The sequence below is a fragment of the Pogona vitticeps genome, chromosome 10 (genome assembly GCF_051106095.1).
Source record: "Pogona vitticeps strain Pit_001003342236 chromosome 10, PviZW2.1, whole genome shotgun sequence".
Taxonomy (NCBI): domain Eukaryota; kingdom Metazoa; phylum Chordata; class Lepidosauria; order Squamata; family Agamidae; genus Pogona; species Pogona vitticeps.
Window position 1 is genome coordinate 14,127,991 of NC_135792.1, and position 26,064 is coordinate 14,154,054.

At 40.0% G+C, this 26,064-nt stretch overlaps 1 protein-coding gene and 1 long non-coding RNA gene across 3 annotated transcripts in view; one reads left to right on the plus strand and one right to left on the minus strand.

Moving 5' to 3' along the window:
* Nucleotides 1–25,343, minus strand: part of RHPN2 (rhophilin Rho GTPase binding protein 2) — a 54,515-nt gene extending 29,172 nt beyond the window's left edge. For both annotated transcript variants that reach the window (XM_020812654.3, XM_020812652.3), the window contains exons 1-3: nt 25,160–25,343; nt 11,568–11,683; nt 9,902–10,030 (exon numbers count right to left, since the gene is read on the minus strand). In XM_020812654.3, the coding sequence (XP_020668313.3) occupies nt 9,902–10,030; nt 11,568–11,683; nt 25,160–25,228 (314 nt within the window). In that variant the 5' untranslated portion in view covers nt 25,229–25,343. The remainder of the gene's footprint in view (nt 1–9,901; nt 10,031–11,567; nt 11,684–25,159) is intronic.
* LOC144584359 (uncharacterized) lies at nt 1,266–10,365 on the plus strand. Its single transcript, XR_013538556.1, has 2 exons — nt 1,266–3,406; nt 8,828–10,365. It is a non-coding gene; the product is annotated as an uncharacterized LOC144584359 (long non-coding RNA).
* Nucleotides 25,344–26,064: the final 721 nt, after the last annotated feature.

Here is a 26,064-nt window from a genome sequence, read left to right on the forward strand (position 1 = left end):
TTTCCTGTGTCTAACAATTCAATTCATGTAACAGGAAGAGATGGCAGAATTCTGAGTTATAAGAATCAACAACAGCATTTTAGCTTGCAGATGACAAATGCCATTTTTTGTCAGTTGCATATTTAAAAAATTAAAACAATTTTTTTTGTAAGAATTAGCACAGTAGGGAGAAATGTTTTGCCCAACCCACCTTTTGCTGTACTAGTTTCCTCCATGCAATGAGGTTTTTTACATGGGAAGGTATGAAAAATACAGTTCTCCCAGTATGAGAATGGGCTGCCTCATTCCACTGCACATATAGAATAAGCCAATGTTTGCAAACAGTATGGGTAAATTACATAAGAAAACAAAGAAAGCAACGACCAGTTACCAAGAGGAAGAGCAAAGCAAGGCAAAACAACCAGTAAGGGCAGTTGAACCCACTAAGGACTCTGGCAAAGACTGGAAACATTTGGATCTCCAGATATTCTGGATTTCAGCTCCCAACTCCCTCTTGCCACAAGGTATGCTCTGTGGGGCTTCTGGAAAGCTTTGGGAATTGAAGTCAATTGGAAGTTACAAAATTCCAATTGACTTCAATTGGTATTTCTAGCCTGGCCTAAAAACCTCAAAAGTAATTTACTGCTCTTCTCCCCTTTTGCTCCCTGCCCCAGCCCCATAAATGGGCAGGGAACAAACAGGCAAGCCATCAGGAACAGATTGTAAAATCTACTGTTGTTATTCTGAAGCATGTCACGTTGAGAGCAAAAACAAACAAACAAACAAGCGACTAAGCCAAACCCCTGAAACCAGAACAAACCCTTTACTTGTTGATTTAAAGCATTCACCCATGATCCATCTTTATTAAGCTGCCATGTTTGTCCACAAATTTCCATGGGCACCTGAGTTTCTGCCAGCTCAAAGATGAATGTAGAATGGAATTCATTCTCTCATTGAGACCTTGTGAAATGCCATCCTCTTGGCGAGGGTACCGCAAGGAGAGAGATGGAATAACAAGTGCCTCTTTTCTGACTGACGAGGCAGACAGCCCAATGATCAAGTGCAGGCTGTGGGTCTGTTAAGATTAAATAAAGCCTAAAACGTCAGCAGCTAAACAATTAGTAAATAACTAAATTGAAAACATCATAAAGCATATCAAAAGAAGATAAGACTGTATTGGAAAAACAATAATCTTAGGGGAAAAAGAAGGCAGTGAAGAGGGAGACCTGTCATGAGATTAATTAATTCTGTAAAGGAAAACACAGTCTGTAGTCTGCAATACCTGAGGGACTGATAGGACCTTTTGGAGGTCATTAATGTATATGGCCACCATAAGGTGGAAATGACTTGACAGCATGTGACAACAACAACATTCCGACAAAGGCAAGAACAAGGCATATACTATGTGTGACAGAACACTATTGCATTTCAACTGAACTGCTTAGAAAGAATTAACCTATGGAGAAAGCAATTACCTTTTTCTATTACTCTTTTATAGCTTTCTCTATCTGTATATTATTTTAAAGTGCTTTAGTTTTTCCTTGTAGAAGAGACAGCCATGTTAGTCTGCAAGCATCAAAGGGACTTTCAGCTAACTATCTTAGTTTGGTAAAATTGCACTTCGTAAAATGAAAATATTGCTAAAATTTAATTTTTTGTTTTCGATAATTCTACTTAAGCATTCAGAACAGGAACTGGAAAAAAATACAGATAATAATAAATGAATTTTGTAATGGAGGGAAGAGAATCAGATTAAATAAAAAGATGTGGTATTTACCACAAAAAAAGAGATTTAGAACTATTACCATAAATATTAGTAAATATTATATAGTTATTCCAGATACTGTATTATAACATGAAATAAGGAAATATTATACAGTGATATAGAACCACAAGAGTTATATGAAATGGGAGAGTTACAAGAAACTTACTAGTATAAAAATAATACTATACTACTAAAAGAATAATAAAGAATGTATTAGAGAACTGGAATAAACGGAGATAAGTATTTTGTCCTAGAATATGACCTTTAATTCCAATAGTGGAGCTGGAAAGTTTTCCAAGATACGGGATAAAGGAATTGAAAAATATGTTGAAAAGAAAACACATATATAAATTAGAAGATTAGAAGGGGAAAAATGGAATAACTAAGAATTAATTTTATAGAAGAAAAATTAAATGTGTTAAATTTAATGCAAAATATAGTGAGAAATTCAGATTTATACATAGGAAATTAAGAAAATTCAAAAATATTATCAAGAATATGGAGAATGTGAAGGTGGGAAAGATGTTTGATGGAAGAAGAGGATCAATTTAAAAGGCTAAAAACAATATGGGAGACAGATGTTGGGAGACTAGATAAAGAGGATTGGAAGAAAATTTGGAATAAAAAGGGTTTCAACAATATGTCAATTAAAGAAAATGGATATAAAATAATATGGAGATGGTACTTAACTCCAGTGAAACTAAATATTGCAATGCTGGATATTCTAAGAAATGTTGGACATATGATAAATAATTGGAAACATACTTGCATTTATTGTGGAACTGTGAAGCGCTACAAAAGGTACAGTTTAAAGTTTTTAAAGAGACAGAGAAATATTGGATGTTAATATTGAAATGTCACCAAAAATAACATTCTTTTTAATAGCAAATAATGATTTGAGTAATGTAAAAAGAGAGAGAGAATAATGAATAAGACTGCTCTTTACAAAAAACTGGAAGCACAACTGGACTTCCAGTTGCATGAATAGTATAACAAAATTTGGAATATCGCAATTAATGATAGACTTTGGAAGTTAAGTTTGAAAAATGAGAGTTAAAGATAAATAGATTTAATGAAATATGAGATGAATTTATGAATGATGTATTGAAAAAGCCAAACCAAGATTATATGTATTTTGAAAAGGATATGGAGATAGTTAAATGATGAATTAAATGTCAGATATAAGGAGGAAAAAAAATAAGTAAGGTATAATTGGGCCAGGATGAAGGAAGTACTAAGTTTTATTATTAATTTTGTACATAATTTGCGTGGAGAGAATCCAAATGTTATGTTATATTTTATTAATGTGTTTAATTAAATTTTTAATTAAATTTTTTAAAAGAGGCTATCACCCCACTGTTCATTACCCACTGACTTTCTTACCTACCAACCATGTATTTTGATATCATGTAGAAATATCTGCCATGTTATATCTCTCTCTCATGTCTGAGAGTAGATTCATCCATGACAGTTCACACTAAAATATAACAATCTTTAATATGCCAGCACATTTTTGTCTTTTTTATTTGTTCTTTTATTTCTGTTTAGTTTTTCCTTCCTTCTTTCTCTCAAACTAAATGGTTGTTCTTTCAATGTGTTGTTTTTCCTTCTCTGCTAAGGACATGATGAAATGGTGGTGCTGCAGGGAATTATACAGTGCAGGTGCTGTGATGAGATGGGTTTTTAAGTTAAAATCTTTTAAAGGCATATGGGTTTTGTAATTATGAAGTGAGCCAGAGAGGTTCCATTTTGTTTCTTTGTATATAATATCTGTGCTATGCTGACAAGTTGTTTTCTAGGCGAGCAGAGAGAATGTTATTCGGATAGCCTGAGAAAAAGGACTCGGTGCGATTAGATGGGAATTGTTGTGACTCTTTGATAAACCACCGTAACCCAAACAACATCTGGTGTGTATGAGAAAGAATTCATGTGATGTAACAGGACTGTTTGCCTAGTAACGAACTCTGATTGGATGACATCGTGGGAAGGTGCATTAGGCCCTTGCCAGTTACTCTTGAAAAAGGAACTTTTTACCTATGGACTTTGTCTTTCCAAGACCGACCTTTCAGTGATTTGTGACCTACATTTCAGCCATTTGGGACTTACCCTGATGTCTTGAGAGAGAGTTTGGTGGCCTACCTACATGGACTGGTTTCTATGCTTTGCTGGATTACTTTTGGACTTATGGGATTTTTCCTAAGGACTAAGCATGGACTATTTTCTATGGACTGTTACCTATGGAATATTCTTTATGGACTTCTTTTCTTGGAATACTCCATGTGGACTATGCTCTTGTAATTTTCTAAGGACTATGGTATATTTACTGGATTTTACTTTTCTAAGGACTATGGGACATATAATGGATTTTTACTTTTGTTTAGGGATTTTTATTCTATAGTATCACTGAGGACTATAGCCTTGTTATAACCAACTTGGATCATTTTGTTTACTAATGATTTCCTGGACTGGAAGTGTTTTTATTCATCTTAATGGGTTTTTGAATACTTTTCTATTTTTTATGTTTTCTTTGCCTCACTACATCTGTGTAACTAAACAGCACAATGCTAGTTTATTTGTTTTGGTTTAATTTGGCTTTGAATATCTAGTAACATGCTTTTTCTTTAATAAAATAAAGATTATAAAACTCATTTGGTTTCCTGAACAGTACACTTGCCATAGGGTCATCTGAGAGTGCTGCCTCGGCCTAGCTTACTTAGAGTCCTGTCAGTGGTGCAAGTTAAGTCTAAGGACTACAAAGCCCACTTGACCTTTTCACAATAATATCTGAGAGTACCAGGGTGTTCTTATGTGGGCAGACTTGTGAGAAGGAGTGTTGTAGCATAGCTGGCTGAATTGGACTCTTCAGCTCATTTTAGCATGTGCAAACTCCTGATTGCTCTCTGTCCAAGCGTACACGTGTGTTTTCGAACCCGTGTTCGTCACATGGTGGCAGCTGCGCGATGAACCACGTGCTGGGTTTTGTAGTACCTCAGGATGACCAATTTTTGTTCTATTTGGCCGCTTGAGTGACTCTGATCCACAAGCTAAGTTTTGATTGCAGTGGGACACTGAGGCTTCAAGGAGCTAGGTGCTTCCCTGGGTGTAAACAGTAATTTCCTAGGAAACGCTGTTTGCCAGCAGTTAGATCTAAAGGCTGTGGTGAGAGGTGTTAAATCTTCAGGCTGTGGTAATGTGTGTTAGAATCTGGGGTGCTCTTTTAAGAAAGAGATTCCCAGTGGGACAAGCAAACTGTTAGGAAACAATTGAAATTAAGCAGTAGGCATGTGCAGGTTGTTACAACGTTGTAGTGAAGAAATTCCAAGATGCATGTTCTTTATTTTTGGAGTGCTTACACCCAAGTTGAGCAGGTCATTTCACAATCTTAGGATTGCATAAATGACTCTGGCCACTTTGTTCTGGCTATGTTGTTTTGGAACTTGCATCCAAGTATTTTGTTTTTGTTTTTGGCCTAAGTGTACTCCTATAATCTTAGGATTTGCCGGAGCACCTGGCCGTGTTCCAGTCTAGCTTTGGGTCTCCCCACTACGATCTTAGGATCTGGCAGGAGTACCTAGTTGCATCTGGCTTGGCCTAGAGTCATGCCCTATGATCTTGGAAGTATCTATCTGCACCCAGTTCAGTCATTGATCATCTCTTTAACTCTAGGGTTCACGGAGTGATCACAGTTTTTCTTTTCTCTTCCTTTTGGATTTTTCAGTATTTTGGTTTTGGCAGCTGTCTGGCCTCTCACAGACCTTAGGGTCACCGAAGGGACAGCAGTTGGTCAGAAGTGCAGAGGAGATTTTTTTTACAATTTTTTTTTCTCTCTTTTTTGTTTGTTTTCGCTGACCTAGCCTAGGCCAGTTTGCCAGCAGAAATGGAGGAGCAAAACCAGTCTAAAACCGTGGATGTACTCTTAGAAATGGCTTCTGGATTTTTCGAGGAAGCCAAGCAGAAAATTAGGGAAAGAGATTTCCTGATACGTGAGCTTTATCAGGAAAACATCCTTTTAAAACGTTTTCTTAGCACAGAACCTGGCTTGATGCAAAGGTTTTTCCAAGTTCAGCAGGGTTCCTTTGGGGATTACTGCAATGAGACGCTTCATACAATTGGAAGCAACCCTGAGATGCAAGATGTTTGTGTGGAAAGAGTTAACGAGGCCCAGTGGAATGCTAAGGAGCATTCCAGAGAAGACAGCGATTCATCGTCCGTCCAAACAGAGGATTTACAGGCCCTGGAGCCGCGCGCAGAGGGAGGAATGCAGGAAAAAGTTTCCCGAGAAGCTGTGTCCTTGAGGAAATTAACATCGGGCGACCATTGCAGTGCATTGGAAATCAGCTCAGCACCAACCTCAGCTCTTTCTCAGAGCACAGGACAGGTGAGAAGTTCTGAAATAATTCGGGAGGAGACTATGGGTTTGCTAGAAGAAGGAGAGCAAGGGATTTTCCAAAGTAATAAAGCAATTGCTGGGACTGAGAGCTTAGAAGCAACAGGACTTGTGTCAGCAGATCTTGATGCATGTCAGATCTCAACCAACCCCCCTTCTCTTAGCCCAGAGGGAACAGCGAAAGCAGACTCTGTTAGGTTGGCAGAGACCCCATGTAATTCATGGCAGTTCGGAAGTAAAGAAAAATACCAAGGGGGTGGCCTACGCAAGGTACCGGAAAAGTCAGCTGAGGAAGCTGGAGGAGTGAAGGTTTTCTCAGAGTCTTTGCCAAGTGTTTTAGTGATTGATAGTGGAGCGGTTTTGCAGCGTGGACTTTCACATTGTGAGACTGTTTCTAACACAACCAACGATGGGGGAAGCGCTAACTTTTTGGGATTACAAAGTACTGATGTTTCTCCAGAGACGGAAATCATATCTGAAAAATTTGGCCCAGTACCACAGTTAATCTTCTCAGAAAGATCTTTAGAAAGAAAAGCAGAGGTTTGGGACAATACTTATTTTCAACAGCCTATTTTCCAAGGAAGTGGTGAGAATGCTGATACTGTTTCTGAGGCTATGCAGAGTACTCCCGAGGGAACTTTGTTGCAACAGCGGCCTCTTGTGACCAAACCTGATAGCACAGCTAATTCAGTGATACATGTGTCCAGGGGTGAAGGCATTGATCAATTTGGCCCAGGACAGATATTGGAGCCTGTGTTAGCTAAACCCCAAAACGTCTTCTCGAATTCACCGGGAGAAACTGATGTGGTGAAACTTTTTATTACAGTCAATGAAGGATTTACTGCTGTTTCTGTTCCTATAGATCTAGAAGGGTCTAAGGGCAATTTAGTGTCTGGAACTGTAAGGTTTAGTGCAGATGCAAGGGGAGAAAATGGCTAGAATGGTTAGAGCTCTGATGTTTGATTTTCTTGATATTTTGTATGACAATGTTCCTGAGCATACATAGAGTGTTTTCACTATTATTACTACATATCAGTATATTGGATTGACAAGTTATTATGATGTTAACCCTTGTTTCACTATTTTACTGTTTGATGACTAGAGTATTATCTGAGCATATGCAGAGTGACGTATTTGATTAAGTATACTAACTTGTTTATTCTTCTGTTTTTCAGACTAGTAGAAGTGTCTAACGCAATTTTCTCTCATGTATGGTAAATACTGTAATTATGATAGTTCTCATGTATCAATTGTTTTGCTATTTTAGAATCATATTTGAAATGTATCACTTTATGCTCATGTTAATATCTTTCTCTGTTTTGTTAATGCTTCATTATGGCATCTCATCTTATTCAGTTATCAAAATTAAAACTTAAATTGTTTAGGAATTTTGTTAATCTTCAGGGGGCTTGTGATGAGATGGGTTTTTAAGTTAAAATCTTTTAAAGGCATATGGGTTTTGTAATTATGAAGTGAGCCAGAGAGGTTCCATTTTGTTTCTTTGTATATAATATCTGTGCTATGCTGACAAGTTGTTTTCTAGGCGAGCAGAGAGAATGTTATTCGGATAGCCTGAGAAAAAGGACTCGGTGCGATTAGATGGGAATTGTTGTGACTCTTTGATAAACCACCGTAACCCAAACAACATCTGGTGTGTATGAGAAAGAATTCATGTGATGTAACAGGACTGTTTGCCTAGTAACGAACTCTGATTGGATGACATCGTGGGAAGGTGCATTAAGCCCTTGCCAGTTACTCTTGAAAAAGGAACTTTTTACCTATGGACATTGTCTTTCCAAGACCGACCTTTCAGTGATTCGTGACCTACATTTCAGCCATATGGGACTTACCCTGATGTCTTTAGAGAGAGTTTGGTGGCCTACCTACATGGACTGGTTTCTATGCTTTGCTGGATTACTTTGAGACTTATGGGATTTTCCTAAGGACTGTGCATGGACTATTCGCTATGGACTGTTACCTATGGAATGTTCTTTATGGACTTCTTTTCTTGGAATACTCCATATGGACTATGCCCTTGTAATTTTGTAAGGACTATGGTATATTTACTGGATTTTACTTTTCTAAGGACTATGGGACATATAATGGATTTTTACTTTTGTTTAGGGATTTTTATTCTATAGTATCACTGAGGACTATAGCCTTGTTATAACCAACTTGGATCATTTTGTTTACTAATGATTTCCTGGACTGGAAGTGTTTTTATTCATCTTAATGGGTTTTTGGGTTTTTGAATACTTTTCTATTTTTTATGTTTTCTTTGCCTCACTACATCTGTGTAACTAAACAGCACAATGCTAGTTTATTTGTTTTGGTTTAATTTGGCTTTGAATATCTAGTAACATGCTTTTTCTTTAATAAAATAAAGATTATAAAACTCATTTGGTTTCCTGAACAGTACACTTGCCATAGGGTCATCTGAGAGTGCTGCCTCGGCCTAGCTTACTTAGAGTCCTGTCAGTGGTGCAAGTTAAGTCTAAGGACTACAAAGCCCACTTGACCTTTTCACAATAATATCTGAGAGTACCAGGGTGTTCTTATGTGGGCAGACTTGTGAGAAGGAGTGTTGTAGCATAGCTGGCTGAATTGGACTCTTCAGCTCATTTTAGCATGTGCAAACTCCTGATTGCTCTCTGTCCAAGCGTACACGTGTGTTTTCGAACCCGTGTTCGTCACAGGTGCCACATGTGGAGACGGGGTAGCAACAAGGCCAGCCCTACCATTGGTTAAAAGGAGCAACCCTCTCCGGCCGCAGCTCTCCGGGTACAATGAAACAGCATTGCAGTTGTTTAATATATTGTTATTGTCCTCTTTTTTAATCACATGGGAGAGGTACTTGGGTAGGGTTTTTTTTTTGTCTGATGTACAATACTCACTTGGTTGACACTGGGTAGTGCACACACTGACTTGGGTGGAAGGTGGAGAGGGTCCAATTTGATTATTTGTCTTAGAAAGAAGAGAGCCCTGGCTTTTACAGCATAGCTGGCACACAAAGAAATGTTAGCCACTCTCCAGTCAGCTTTAGTGAGTGGTCTGGAACCCACACTCGCCAGTTAATAGCAGAGGCCTCCTCCCCTTTAGCTGCCACAAATAAAATCATGCATTCAGATTTTCCCAGCAGCTGTAGCCTGTATCAGTTTCACCTCACCTACTCCTGTCCCAAATGACAGACCAGAAATTTATCACAGGTGCCAAAATTAAAATACATTCTGATGGGGAGGGAGCAGGTGGGGTAAACTATTAAATGCAAGCAACAAAATGACTATGAAAAAGAAATGTCATTTACATTTGCCTCAGGCCTGGTATTAAAATGTTCCTGCAGGAATCCACTTCCTACTTTGTTTGTCAGCTTTGGGCAGATTAAGAAGAGGGAAGAATTTGGCCTTGGCTCTCTTTGCCACTCCCCAATTCTTTTATGAGAATTAGGGATCAGAATTAATTATTTTAAATACCTTTCTGAAAGAGTAAATACCCTCCACCTAATCCTCAGACAAGAGCCAGCCCAGGGGGAGCGCTCCTTCAGTAGTCACCTACAGAAGGAATTTGTTGATCCAATTAATTAATTGTTTGTTTTCTTGGATATGCGATTTCTTTTGGCCATGTCAATAAAGGTTCTGACTGACAGTCATCTATACACTTTGTTCTATGTGTATGGACTTTGTTCCAACTTTTCCAGGGCTCTCCCTTCACCAAACTTTCTTCTCCCAGTAGTAGCATATGGTGGGACAACAATGTGGGCCTTTTCCACTTACTCAGTGTTCTGATAGACTTCGACTGAAATATTGAGTCCTTCCAGCTCTTCCTTGAGGATCTGCAAATCTGAGTTTACGTAACTGAGTTCAAGAAGCACCTGCTCTCGCACTTTGTTGTTGGTTGTTGCTCTGACAAAGAGAAAAAGAGGTGTGTGTCTTAAGAGTGTTCTGGGGAACAGCCTACTCATTGTATAGCAGATCTGGAAAGAGTCCCTGACCGACATTCTCGACATTTCTGAAATTTCTCCCAACACCAAACTTAAGAACTGAAAACTTTGGTAGTATAACTGACTTGGCGTGCTTTCTGAAAAAAAGACAAAGAACATGAAATGGCTTTCAAAAACTTATAGGGGCTCAGTCATTTATATAGTATTTTAAACTAAATAATTGAACTATTTAAGTGTACAGAAGGAACATTTCCCTTCACCCTTGAAAACCCTCTTGAGCAAGCTCAAAACATAGGTGGTCTGCAAACGGAGAGTGGGGGGAGCCTCTCTAAAAATTTGGGAATGAGACCTCCCTTTCCATTCACAAGATATTACTGGGTCAGCCTCCCCCTTGCACAAAATTGAGTTTGGCATCTCAGATAAGATAACCTGAGGAACTACATAGAAAGATTATCCTCCCTACTTGCTCCCCAACATTCTTAACAGGCTTTCTAAGGGGCTGTAGATCTTGAAATGGACAGCAAAAGACAGGAAACTTTCCCTTCACAAACCTCCTTAATTTACATTACATTACCTTAGGATGCAAGTTATCTTATTTATGAAATCAATATTTTGAATGTTATCCTTGTGCCACATATTACTGTTATGATTCTAGAAGTTCTATCAAAATTCTTTTCCTAAACTGATTATTACAATACTGAAAAATGGTTATTGTCTGTTTGAAATGCATGCACACAACACACAATTGTGTACAATACACTAGATTGCATTTTTAAATTGTTGCTAATATCCCATTTGTTGTGTGCCTTAGTGCAATTTTATCATGGGCAAACATGGAATATACAGTCGTCCCCCACTTTACAATTATCCCATTTAATGACGAATCCGCTTGATGGTGAGTTTTTTGCGATCGCTTTTGCGATCGCAAAACGATGGTTTGAATGGGGGTTTTCCGCTTTGCGATGATTGGTTCCCTGCTTCGGGAACCAATTTTTGCTTTACGACAATCAAAAACAGCTGATCGTCGGGTTTCAAAATGGCCCCCCTCTGTGCTGCACAGGCACTGAAAATGGCCGCCCCATGGAGGATCTTCGCTGGACTGTGAGTTTTCAGCCCATTGGAACGCATTGAACGGGTTTCAATGCATTTCAATGGGCTTTTTTATTTCACTTTACAACGGTTTTGCTCTACAGAGATTTCGCTGGAACAAATTAACGTTGTAAAGCGAGGCACCACTGTATATAGATTTCATCTCTTTGTTTGGAAGTACACATTTATTGCCACATTTATGTAAAAGACAGCTTTTTAAGCACAATTTCCTAAATTGGTACGGTTATAATCATCACCTAAATCTGCATGCAAAATTCCTGTGATCTATTCAGCAACATATCGGGACAAAGGGAGCAACTAGCTAGGAATCCAGGCTGCTCCAGTTAAAAAGAACAAAGACTACGTTTTGTGCCTGAGAACAGAGAAGAAGAAAAATTGTGGGAATGTACCGTAGAAGATTTTCAGCACCAGCTCTCATTCTCACTGCTTTCAGTATCTGTTGGTTGAGGACTGCTCTTTGATTTTGCAATTTGCTCCGTCCAGTCTCTGCAAGAGGGTTACAACCCTGGAGTAGAGAAAACACATTATTAATCAAACACTGATGACCTGGAATGAATGACAGCTGCAATGAGATAAAACTGAGATCTGCTCAAATTTTGGGTTGTGTTGAGGATTGCTGAAGCAGAAGAAGTTGCCCAGATCAGTATATTTCAGTGTTCTTACTAAAGAAAGGAGCAAGGAGGAATTATGCCTTTGACACAACTGGCTCTCAAGATAAGACACACACCCTGTCATATTGTTCTACTTTTCAATAGTTTCTACCAGTTAAATATAGCACTATGTACAAAATACTCCTATTCTATAATCAGCTGTCTTTGTTTTATTTGTTTTAAAGGTTATGCAAATAGCATTGATTTTTGGAACTGGCTCCCGAAAAGGGTTACAAATCATTTCAAAATCCACTGCAATTTGACAAATGTCTATTACAGTTAATAGAAGCAAGAAACATTAACTTTTCTGAATTCAACTCCCAGAATACTCTAGCCATTCCAGCTATACTGGGTTTTTCCCCAACAATGTTAAAAAAAAAAAAGAAGAAGCTAGAAATGTAGTGGATATAGTATCCTTAGGAAACCTGGGCTTGAATCCCCCACTCATCCATGGAAACTTTGGGGGTGGGGGTGGAACTGGTAAATATCTGTGATATAAGGACCAGCAGATGGAGACCTAAGATGCTTATTACAAAAGATTCTTCATAAATAGCATGCAAATATTAATCACTCTGAACTTCTATTCTCACATATCTTGAAAATCCTAACACATACATAGAAAAAAGTAACAATTCCCAGTTCTGAAAGTGAGCATCATACTAATTTAGATCCTCAGAGCTTCTAATTCAATATTGTGTGAATTGATTGGTACCAGTGTTCCAAAATATTGGGCAAATATTCTTGCCAGTTCTAATACACTGAAACTAAAAATAACAAGGCCTGAACTTGGACTTTCTTCATGCAAAGCAAATACTCATACATTGACCACTAAACCTTCTAAGAACGTATAACCTTCAAATAGACTGTATATAGGTTTTAGACGATTTATTCAGAGGCATGGTACAACATGTATTAAGGTATCCTAAAGCATCCTTTTGAAGAGCCCACTCATAAGACTGCTCTACAAGCGAACAGCACCCCCATATTCTAGCAGTCCTTAATTAACTAAAACAGGACCATTCACGTAGAACAGGAAGCTACCACCAGGCTTTGGACACAGTTTGCAGAAGTAAGGAACAAATTCTGAAATAAAGACCATCACAAGGATGGGTGAGGGAAGACTCAAAAGTCCAACAAGAGAGGAGGAATGGACTGTTCCTGAAAAAGGGCATGACTGCCTGGTAAAAACTTTGAACAGGAACAATCTATCCCACAAAATATACTGTTGCAGATAGAATCAAAGAAATTATAGAAAAGTGAATTTGGAAGGGGCCTACAAGGCCATCAAGTCCAACCCTCTGCTCAATGCAGGATACCCACTTGTCATTCACGATTTATCAGAAACCTCTCAATGTCAGCCACACAGACTTAAAACTGGAACCCAAACCTCTGTGTATAAGCCAAATATCAAACTCTGATTTAAAACTGGTTTATAATCCTGGCTTGTCTGGGCACAATAAACCATAATCCTAGATATGGACATAACACTAAGCTATCTATGTCTGATTTGTATATCCACCATCACAAGCAACAAAGAAGGAGAAAACAAATTGTGGATACTAGGACAGGATTCCTAGCTTAAAGTAACATGTGATTGCAGCCAGAATGTTTTTTTGTTTTAATTCCTGGGAGCCTACAGAATTTTTTCCAGAGATCCCTAGCAGGATGTGATTCTTAACGGTGATCCAGCAATGCCAAGGCCTGCCACCAGCTCCAATAAGCATCTGCTCATAGCTGTCTTGTACAGTGGTAAATACAGAAATTAATGGCTTTAGATTCTGCATTTCAAAGGCTGGATAAGATATTACTCAGAAACAAGTAAGATATATTTTTATTTTGCAGACTCTTGAGAAACATGTGGGCAACCAGCTTTTTAAAACTATTTCCTATATATGCTGTCTGGTGAAAGAAAGTTAAAAATCACCACTATAAATTAACTTAGTGCATCAGCATTCAGAAAGAACATATCTGAGCAAAATATTAACCAGGTAAAAAATGGAGGACTGCTCCTCTCTTCAGTTTGCTTTTTGTAATGAGAGAAGAATAGCAAAGTACAAGCAACTTCCAAAGCATCTAAAGCAACATCCTCTGCTATTTAAGAAAGAACAGGCCTTTCTTTAAAATAAACTGCCCCAGTTACAAACATTGCACAAGTCCATTCTGACTGACATACCAAGCCTTGTCTTTCCGTTTCTGGACATCTACTATGAAGTTACTCAAATACTGACCCTGAGGCAATGCTGGGGGATTATTGCCCAAACTGTGTGTTTTCTCAGATTCTTTCTTCATTGCTCACAAAACTGGAGTATGGTTCAGACACCTTCTCTCTATAATTTGTTCAGGGTTTAAAGTCTAATAAATTACAGCTTGGTATACCTCAATGACAAGAAAAATCGCCTAATTACCACCCCATTTTGCAACGATTTCCCTCTCAGGGAACAGAAAGTTCTAAACCTCTGCCTGAAATCAGATTTTGGCAAAGGCAGGAAATCTTGCAGAAAAGGTAGGAGGACGTCCCCTAAGCTGTTCTTCATTCATTATTGAATATGAAGACTGAGCTGTGCCTCTGATATTTAATTCACACAGCATACACACCAACATTTCACAGATAAAAACAGGGCTATGTTTGCAATCATTCCATTTAAGGATGATTGGATCACTGCCTAAACCTTGTTATCCAGTTAGGACATAACCATGGTTTGGGATAATGTGACTAAACCACAGTAGTTTGTGGGCTCTTCTTTTTCTCCCTCTAGCATGGAAAACTGTAAAGCTTTTGCTTCTTCTTGTTAAGTGCAACTTAATACATTACCTGAGAAACAAACCACTGCTTGTTTATTTTAGATGTAGTTAGTAGGAACAAAAACTTCATGTAAAATGTAACAATGTATCTGATAAATCAAACCGTACATTTATGAATGCAAATACACTATTCTATTCTCTATCCTATGAGTGCTATTGATTTATAATACAATTACTGTATTTTTCGCACCATAAGATGCACTTTTTCCCCACAAAACAGGGGGGTGGAAAGTCTGTGCGTCTTATGGAGCGAAGAAAACAGATTATATTTTCCTGTTTTCTTCTCCTAAAAATTGGTGCGTCTTATGGAAAGGTGCGTCTTATGGAGCGAAAAATACGGGTATATATAAATTCAAATATCTGTATTTCCTTTTTTTTTAAGTCTGTATTTCCACTTTGAGCCACAGTTTAGAAATCTGGTTTGCCTTCCCTATCTATAGTTATTAACCACAGTGTACAGTTCAGATATGTTAAATTGCAGTTACTCTAAATACTTTAATATTACTTCTAAATATGGCCATTGCTGAATTTCTGTTTCAGCTTTCCTCAACATGACGCCTTCTGGATGTATCCGCCTGCAGTTCTCATCTGCTTCTGATAGCACAGCCAGGTGCATTAGACATATGATTGGAATCTGAAAATGCGAATTGAGTGTTTTGAGTGTGGAGTTCACAGAATATCTGTGGTCAGCATGAGAGCTGAAAAAGATTTTTTCCCCCAGCTCCACACAAGATTCATTGTTTCTCCTAAGACAAGATATAATGTCTACAGACCTGAAGCAGGAGGCTGAAACATCTTAAATCTAGTACTGTATCCTGTACTTTTAAAAATTTCATAAGTCTTGTCCAAAAGGAGAAAACAGGAATAGTGGCTTTACTATGGACAGGTTCCAGAAAATAAGGACTGCCCCTTCTAAACAGGGGAAGTTGAGTCCATAAAGGAGATCCAAGAACATTACATAATTATCTTCACAAAGCATCTCATTTGGCAAACTGCCTGGACAACATGTCACAATGAATTAATATTTAGTTACTCATGAGCTGAAACCATCTACTAGGGAGGCCCAACATTCAAATCTGTGGACCCGGTTCAGATGCTAATTCTAGGAGGAAAATTCCAACCCCATTACAAATCTTGTTTTCGTGCATACCACCACCTCCCCACTTTGTATCACAGGAATAGTATTTTAGAAATCTAAGACACACTGTATTACACAGTATATGAAAAAGAAAGCAAACAAGCAAAAAAAGATAGAAACATATGGCACATTAAAGACTAACTCCACAAAATTCCCCAAAGCTCACATTAAAATATAATAGTCTTTAAGGTGCCACCTGCCCTTTTTGTTTGGTTTGGTTTCTTTGGATTTTGTCTGATATGCTTGCATAGACTAACGCGGCTACCTAGTCTAAAGTTCAGTATGTGAACAGGGCACATTAGCAGGAGAATACATACTTTACAGGCAGAAGGCTCCATATTCAATCCCTGGCATGTCTCTTTAAAAAAGGAATAAGTGGCAGGTGATGGAGAGCACCACCACGGAGAATGTGCCAGATGGAGGGGCAAGTAATGCAACGTTGCTTGGAGCTGGCCTTAATAGTCCTGAGTTGTCAGGTATCTCTCATGTCAATGGCCCACAATCACCTGGAAATTGTTGAGGACTGGAAGAGGAGAGCTGTTTGGGGAAATGGGTGTGGTTCTCTTCCTCTTCAAAGGGGAATGTAAATGAGGGCCCAGGGCTCTAGTGGCTTACAGAATCTATTTTAATATTTGTTAAGATTCTGACATCCACAAACTAGAACCTGGTGCAAAAGATGTACACTTCTTGAATTCATAACTCCTCAGCCAAGGAATGTGTTCCAACTGAACTCCACAACTGAACCATTTCCGCAGTCTCTCTGCATAAAACCTACCCCGAGTTTTCTTCATTTTGTGTTTCACTTCCTTCCTATTCCCACACCACCCTGAACAACCAAATTTTTGTCAAATTTCAGAAGCCATGCATGACTGGGCCTCATTAGATCTTGGATGCAAAACCACCAGGTCTTTCTTTCTTTGTTCCTGCCAGAAGCACCACAGCAAAAATAATAAGTATATCAGATAATATAGATAAATAAATTTACAGATTTAAACAATTAAAATTAATTGGTCCTGCTAGGCAATGTTCCAACTGCAACAATGAGCTATTTTTCAGTACAGAAAAAAATAAAACATACAGCAGTTAAACAAGGTAGAAGCCATATATCTTTATCCATGGGCTCAAAGACTGTCTTTTTACACATTGGCATTTTTTTAATTACAACATTATAAATCCCAACTGTCACAAACAGAAGAGATGTTTGCATTCACTGTTGCCAGAGGTTATGAGGAATACTAGTTGGTTGATAACTCAAAACGATGCAGGGTTGAATCTGGGTGTGCCTGAATGATTCAAATAAGACATTCAGCTCCACCCAACCCAACTGTTGTACTTACAGAACAAATAAATGCTTGACACAGTAAATACTTACTGAGTACAAAAATGTTTGCTTAAGCAAGGAGTTTCATTAACTCTTTTGTTTAAGCAAGGAGTTTCATTAACTCTCTTTTGTGTCTCCTACGTGTCAAGACTGTGGTCATCCTTTCAGTAACACATCCTGACACAAGGAACTTTATCATCCTGAGACATGGCAGCAATTTGAAATTTTTAAGTAGTAGCCTTTGATCATGATAAAGTATGTCTTGCCTATTTTCAGGCAGAAACTGGATACCCATTCTTTTGGAAAGGCCTCATACTAGATCTTCTGACTCAAACAAAAATGTGGACAATGCAGCAACAGCAACCTCCACCTATAAGCAGCAGAGCTATAACTTGCCACGCTGGCAGACAGGACATGTGGCATCACCTCCCACCCATTCCACTCCAAGGCATAGACACATGAAAGGGAGGAAGAGAATGGGATGAGTCCCCAAAGGAAAAAAAATTAAGTATTTTAAAAAAGGAAAGTGATAGGGCTGGATGGCATTCCTAGCTATCCTCCTAACACTCACCAATAGGTTTGTCTCTAAAAATCCATGCTTTGGTTACAACCCTGACACAATTGATATGTTACCACCTTTTACGCAGCAGAACAGTTATATAAACCCAATAATTATTTGTGACAGGCAAATATTGGAGAAAATCCTTCAGTTTTAACTTTCAGGGAATCAGCTTTAATCAAGCTTGTTAAAAGCCTAAGTGACCACCTATGACAATTCAAAATTACCTGCAATTTCCAGAATTTCCAGCCAGCATAAACCAGAAGAGAGTTTATCCTCTCTGGTCTTGAAAGGATGCTAACCAGCAGTACCCCACTCTTAGATAAATGTTTAGAAACTTCACTATAGTTAAATGTGCAAACATAAACTGACTGTTTATATCAGCAACATTTTAAAAAACAACAACCATGCTTCCATTTAAAATGTCTGATGGCATAGGGCAGATGTTAGAAAGACAAAGGTCAGTTTAAGATCTTCCTCTTTTTGTATAATCATTGACAAGGAGGAAGACAGAAAATGCTCTGCCTTTCTCTCTCTCCAAAAATGCCCAACTTTGAAAAGGGGATAAACACCTCCACCTCCATTTTACAACAAGGAAATGTAGTTATTTCTGTGAGGGCTGGGATTCTAGGTAGTCTACAGAAACTAAATTGCCATGGAGACACTTAACCACCTTAGCACTTCTACACCCCATATCCTGGTCAAACATTAGTCCCCTTCATGCATCATGCAACTGTAGGGAGTCGGCTTTCACACAATTACAAGGTCACTGTAACTGGTCATACAGCTCCCCTCAGGAGCCTTATCTTAGGTATTCATATACAGTATTAGACATGGATGTCTGCAGGAGGAAAGCCTCCACCCACATGATCTTATGTTTCAAGATCCTGGGGAAGTCTCTGCAAATTGAAACATGTACGTATAAGCTTTACTTGTGCAGACATCCATAACTAACTGATGGGTTTGAGGTATGAGAGGAGAAATGAGGAAGGTATATAACCCCGAGAATGGCGTATGAAGTGTGAGACCATATTCCAAATTTGCTTAGAGTGTGAGGAAAGAGTGTTTTGAGGGGCATGGGTCATTTTTCTACAACGCAGCGCCAAACTATCCTGTCAGCAGACTTGTGGGTGCTGTTGATGCTGATTTGTATCAATCCACTAGCCATTCCCATGCCATGCTAGCTTTGCATGTGCTAGGAGAGGTGGAGGTGGTTCTAACAGCGAAGCATTCAATACATTATATTCTCCATCTGCAGTCTAAAATCCAAGAATAGATGCATCGTGCAAATTTATCAGGCATGTAATTTGGTTCTCAGTTCTCATATGGTTGTTATCAGCAATATAAAACTGCTTATAAACACAATCCAAAATCCATGTTTATCATCCTTCAATTACTTTTTGGCATGAAAGTCTTTTGAAATACTCTCAGTTGGCAGTACATAGGATGAATCTCCCAAACATTCTAAGCTACTGATTCCAAAACAAGATGTGGACTCAAATCCCCCCACGTGATGACGAGTTCTTCTTTATACAGGTAACTTACAGAATTTGCTGTCTCAGAATGTATAGACTACAATTTCCTTAGGCAGAAATAAGAGACATCTTTTTTTTTTGAACAACAGCTCCCAGAACCTCCCAACCAGCATGGCCAAACTGGTTGGGGAGTCTGGACATTACAGTCTGAAAAAACAACATTCCCAATCTCTGTTTTTCAGCAACTTTAAAATGGAATTAAAAACATTCATAGACAATAGGTCTGTCAATAATTGTCAGGCAGGATATAGATCTGGAACTATGACTCTTATACCATCACACCATCAGCTCCTCTAACTAAGTAGTTGTATAGATTTTGACTATACCATGTGTTTGAACTTCAGTTTTCCAAAGCCCAATCAACACACCCAATGGTAAGGGGGTACAGGGTCTGCAGCAGCAGCAATCTGGAGGGTCAGACATTCCCCATTTGGATTCTTTCTCAGTCTTAGCTGGAGATAGACAGGATCAAAACTGAGGCCTCTATGCAAAGCAGGTGATATATCATTGAGTTATACACATGGCATTCTGAAAACCAATGCATATTTTCTGAAATTTTGAGGTCAGAATTTGGGTTCTGATTAATAAGAATGAAGTTGTGTATCAAAAAAATGTTTTAATCAATTGCATTTGAATACAAGGTCCAAAGAATGCTACAACTGGATTTTCCCCAAAACAACTCTAGGAGGTTAATTAAACAGAGGGAGCAACAGAAGTTCAAATTCCCTCAGTGAATTCTGCAGGTGAATAGGAACCAATGGGGCCTCTACATTCATGGGGTCCCATAGTTTACAAATGAATAGCAGCTGTGAGGAAGGGCAACAGATAGCTGCTGCCTTCAGGTCCTGTGGCCTTTCCAAACAGCGCTGAGTGGCCACTGGACAGGCGTACTGCAAGAAAGATCATTGTTATTACTGTTTTCCAGACGAGGAACTTCAGGGCAGTGACTTGTCTTAGGCTACACGTTTTTGCTATGGGTGCAAGAGGTCAACGAACTCCACCCAGTGTAGTGGTCATGAAATGAGAAGACTGATATGTGAAGGAAGGAGAGCCAGTGTGCCGTCCTCTGTGGAGCAGATGACAGAGGAGAGCCATAGCTGTGTGGAGGGCATATTGGTAGAAATAGAACAGGGGAAAGAGGAAGGGAAAGAGTCACTGGAGGTATGCTTAGCTGACGAGAAAGGGGAGGAACTGGATTTGATTGTGCCGTGAGGAGCACCCCATTGGAGCACCCCATTGGTTTGGACCAGCCCCTCAGTGAGGAGTGATCTTAAAACACCGGACATTAGAGTAAAAAGTTATCGCCTTTTGCCTGAGTTGAGTCTGATGGACCCTTTTGAACCTGTTGTATTGAGTTTGTTTAGTAATAAATCAAGTTGTGTTAAGAACATGGAGCAGCCTCCATCTCTTCTTCCCGCGCCAACACAGGGGTAGCACACGGCTGACAACGAACCTAATTACATGATAGTTTAGGTGATCACCGGATAAAGCAATTAGTTTTAGAGAGAGAGCAAAGAAGTCAGTCACACACAGATGTCCACCAGCGAAGTCCTCCACACACACCTCTCTGGGGCAACGCCCCCAGAAGGAATCCTTTTTATGTACTTTAAAAAGTTTACAGATAGTTGACAGTATACTGATAGGGCACGGTTACATAATGTCAATTAGGATTGGCCAAAGAAAGGCTTTGAAGTTAGCTCTCTATCTCTATGAGAAAGAGGAAGAATGGGTAGGAGCTCTTCCCTCAGAAGCAGCTGTGTCCCGCTAGGAAAGTGTGCGCATCACTACAGCAGGAATACAGCTTAGCAACCTTGGGGAGGGCACCCCCTTGGGGAGGGCCCCTTCACAACCCAGCCACAAGAACCGGGGATCACTGCACACAAAAGATTAGCTAACGACACCCATCAATCACAGTGACAGACCATCTCCTCCCCTTATCAGAACAATACACCCATAACAAAAAACACCCTGATCACCATAATACCCAATCTTCCTGAAAAGGACAAAAAGCTGATCCCACAGCTACAAATACTCAACTATCCCACACACTACACCAGAACACAGAGTTCTAACTCCTGTCCTCTGAAGATGAAAGCCACAGAGACTGGCAAAATGTTAGGGAGAAAAACCTTGGGAACATGGCCAAACAGCTCAGAAAGCCTACAACAACCAAAATTGTGCAGTTAAATAAATTTTATGCAATGCTTGGGTTTTTTTCTCCTTCTGCAGTTTTTATTTATTGGGAGAATGGACTGAATGCTTCCAATCCCACTGGCACATGTACTGGCTACCGGAAGACCACTAATTAAATGTTAACCCTTGTACTCTCTTATATCACTTGCCAAATTTATATTTAGAGCTGAGTATTGAGTAATAAGGAAGTTACTGATTACAGCTACTTGCACATGGCTTTGCACATCATGCTGGAGCTACTGTACCCAAAACTATGTCATGCCAGTGACTAATAACTGAGTTATCTTCTCTGACATGAGCTGGACTACAAGGAAGACGACGCCCCTTGTTTCACTTCTTGCCTTTATTTGCCACCACCTGAAAACCATATTAAAACAGCTTTAAAACGGTTGTACCAAGTCTCAAACCATCTGTTGCTCACATGTACTTTCTGTAGTGAAAGTACAAAGAATATTGGGAAGAATTCAGGATCTAGTCTGGCTTAGCTTTTCTCTCTCCGCCCTTTCAACAACCCCCTCCATTTTACAGCTTTTTGCAACAGAGAAACCTTGCGGCTTGTGCACAATTTTGTGCCCTTTCCTTCTTTAGGGAGCATGAGAGTTGGCCTAATAAAAGTTTTACTTAAACAAAAAGCTTGGATTTTGAAAAGAAAACCTGATCACTTTTTTAAAAATGCAAGCAAAACACAAAATTCTTAAATAAAACATCTTTGTACCTGGACGTAAGTGTAGAGCAGGTGTGGAAGCTGTGGCATACCACTTAAGAAGGTAACATAGCTAATTATTTGTCCAAATTATTACTTTAACAAGGCAGCCAGTTTCCTGCTCTATTTGTGAAGAGGCAAACTTCAGATTCTTTTAAGACTACCTGTTTTCAACAGTAAGCTAAGAAAGTCTGCTAAGGAGCCCTGGTTTGATCTAGAGCTGCTGTTCCCAATCTGGGCCCCTCTCTTTCAATTGAACACAGGAAAGATTAAAAGAACTGGACATGTTTAGCCTTGAGAAAAGTGGACTGAGGGGAGATATGATAGCAGTTTTCCAATACTCGAAAGGCTGTCATTCAGAGGAAGAACAGGATCTGTTCTTAATCATTCCAGAGAGCAGGACAAGTAATAATGGGCTCCAGCTACAGGAAACCAGATGTAGGCTGAATGTCAGGAAAAACTTCTCAGCTGCTAGAACACTAAGACAATGGAGCCAATTACCTCAGGAGGTGGCGAGTGCTCCAGCGCTGGAGGGCCTCAAGAGAAAATTGGACATCCATCTGTCAGATCTGCTTTGACTTGGACACTCCTGCATTGAATAGGAGGGTTGGACTTGATGGCCTTAGAGGCCCAAAGTGTGGCTTCCTCCTTCCATTAACAGGGAAGAACAAGTATCTGTGGACAAACCTCAAGGCCTTTCTTTACATAAAAAGTACTTTCAGTGTAGGGAATCTGTAATGTTTATTGTTCCACTGGTGGAAATGGAAATGGATCACCATCTGCATATTATAACACTTCAGATCTTTCGTTAAGTGCAGTCATCACTGCCAGACAGGGAGTGCAATCAAGCGTGTATCTGTGTATGCATCTATCTATCTCTTGCAGCACTCAAATAACTCTCTGCTGAGGTACCTGCTGAAACCTGTTCACAAAGGAGCTGGCAAAGTTTTAGTAGTGCCCCAAACTTCACCTGTGAAATCTAATATAGAGGCAGAGAGCTTTGCAAAACATGGAAATACTCACCTGGGCTGCCCTGCTCTTTTGTCAGATTCATAGCAGGCAGAAAAAAGGTATGCCCTAATCTAAAACTCCTTATCACATTTCCTTTTGAACCATTTTCTTTTAGAATTCCTGGGCCAGCACCTTCCATTAGTAGCTGCTTTTATCTAAACTGGCCTCAAGTTTCAAGGCAAGCTTTGATAGTCCACTAGAATTCAGATCATGCATCAGTGGAATCAGGTGGCTGGTGTGGGCGTCTTCTCGCTGGGATGAAGATGGTACAGGGCTTTCCTCAGCCATAGACGAGATCTATATTCCATTTCAGCAAGAGCATCGTTCACACCTTTCTTCTATAGAACCCAATGTGTTTATAGGAGGTGTAGTGAACGTATGGCTCTTCAGATATATGTGGACTTCAACTCCCACCACTCCAGCCAGTGATTAGGGATGATGGGAGCTGTAGTCTAACAACATCTGAAAGACCACAGCTTCACTGCTTCTAGAAGAATTCCCAAGAGGTCTCCCAACCCAACACTAACCAGACTCAGCCCTTCTTAACAATAATTATGTACTGTTAAGTCAATTCAGACTCAGAGCAACCTTTTTCTGGATTTTCTGGTCACAAAGTACGCAGAGGCAGTGTATCATTTCCTTCTTCTGAAGGCCAGCTGGCCCAAAGGCAACACAGGCTTGGCTCTTGCAGGAACCTTACTCAGAAGAAGTATTGTGTACCTTTCGAATACTTCTATTTGCCCACTTGGTTTTATACTGTTTAGTCTCATTGTTGCAGTCTTTTCTAATTATTCGCTGTGTGACCTTCTTAAGTGGTATGCCACATCTCGAGCCCAGACTATCTCCATGCAAAGCACAGTGTCTACACTTAACATGCATGTTTCCTCTCATTGGCTTAGCTTTAAGCCCAGGTACTTCCATATAACATTTTGTAGATTCCTCTGCAACTGGATTAGAAGACACGTTAGTTTAATGTTCTTTTTTAAAACGTGTCCTTTCTATAAAGTAATCTTTTTAGTCACAGAAGCAGCCACTTGCTATGCTTTGAAAACTGCATACATGGACTCCTTAGCCTTTTTTTAAAAATTGAGTTTTCTTCTAGAAATCCCGTCAGTTGGACTTATTGTAAAAGTCTGCAAGAAGTGAGTGAGAGATATTATTTTCACCCAGATGTTAAACAACTGCAGCAGGGTAAACAGGATAAATAACCTGTACCACTCAATTTGTTTAACAGGATGCTTGTTTTCTTACTTACATGTACCAGTCACAGGTATGTACCGAGTACCTAATGCAACAATGTACATTACTGTCGAGCTGTACCTACACAGCTGCTATAATAGCAGCCTTCTTGCTTTATAATAGGATTTAATAAATCCTACAGTATAATAAGTTTCTACATTCTGAAGACTTCAAGGCACCAGATTTGTGTCGCACAGACAAAATTAAGCCCTGCTATTTAAAACTATGAATTTTGTAGGCGTCAGGGCGAAAAATAATTTTGAATAAGCAGCACTAACCTGGAAACAAATACAAGGGGAAAATAACGCAGATAAACACGGAGAGGCCAGGACTGCACCATTTGCAACATAACAACCCTACCTAAGCAACTAATTATTCCTGGATGTGATCTAAGTATATTTACTTGTGGATGCCATTCTGTTCTCATTTACTTGTCACACTCGCTATTGGCCTTTCCTGATAAAATCATAGCTCACCTTGTCATAAAACTCAACCTGCATCTCAAAATACACGGCAAAGACCTTACTTTGCTCACTACTCGTAAAAGGTCTTCCAAAAAAGGCGAGCGGTTTAATCCATTTTATCAGAGAAAAGGAAACAATTCCTCCGCCACAGTCAAACTGAAACACCTGTTGACAACAACATCATCATCATCATCTATGGGCAATTCTAAGTCAACGCAAGACACACACAACTTCGAAAGTATAGCCCTGAGCCCGTCTCCATCGGACGAGAGCCTCTCCGGGGCAGGGAGCGCGGGCCGAATCCAACCCTTCCCCTCCCCTTCCCTTCCCTTCCGAGCCCAGCGCCCACGGCTTCCCCGCTCTCACCTTTCGGAAGTAGCCGTCGCCCCGCGGCTCCGGCGCCGGGCAGCCCGAAGGCAGCAAGGTGTCGGTCATGGCAGCAGGGAGGGAAGGAGACGCGGCGGAGCCTCCGGCGAAGCGGACCGCCACCCTCCGCGTCCAGCGTCCAGCTCAGCCCAGCGCTGCCTGCGCGCCTGCCTGCCTGCGCCGCTCCCCCGCCCCGCCGGCTCCCACCTCCGCCAGAATCCCCACCCACCCAGGCGAGGCCGGGCTGGGCCAACCGCGTCCTCCTCGCCTCCCCCTCGCTCCTCCTCCTCCTCCTCCACCTGGGAGAAACCCAGCAAGGTTTTTCGGGCGTGTGCGAAGGGGGGAAATAGAGAGAGAGATGCTGGAGAGGGGCGGGAACACACCATGATTTGCGGCGCCTGATCCTGGCAACCGTCTGCTGACCCAGCCCTGGCAGGTCCCCGGAGGGCCCATCGAAAGAGCCGAGGGCTTAAAAGAGCCTCTCTTTCAAACTCCCGCTCCCGGTGGGGAGGAAAACAGGGGGTTCCTTTTCTTTTTTTGTATTTATTTTATTATTTATTGAAAATATTTTTAACCCGCCTTGCTCCTTAAAAAAGGACCCAAGGCGCTTACTTCATTGCAAGACAACATTTAAAGAAAAAAATGATAAACATATTGAAAAGGAACAAAGAAACACTACTCCGAAAAAAGGCAAACACAAGCAATACTAAAAACAGTCGATATTCTTCTCCTTCCTCTCCTACCCGCGGCTGAACCATCATCTGACTTAGACTTGTCAGACTTCGGATGTGGCAGCAGTTCTAAACCAACAATAGTGGGTTGCATCCAGACCAGTCAGCCTCTAAAGCTTTCCAGTCATTTTTTTTCTCCTTCTTGTACTACTTTTCTCATTTATTTTTAAACCC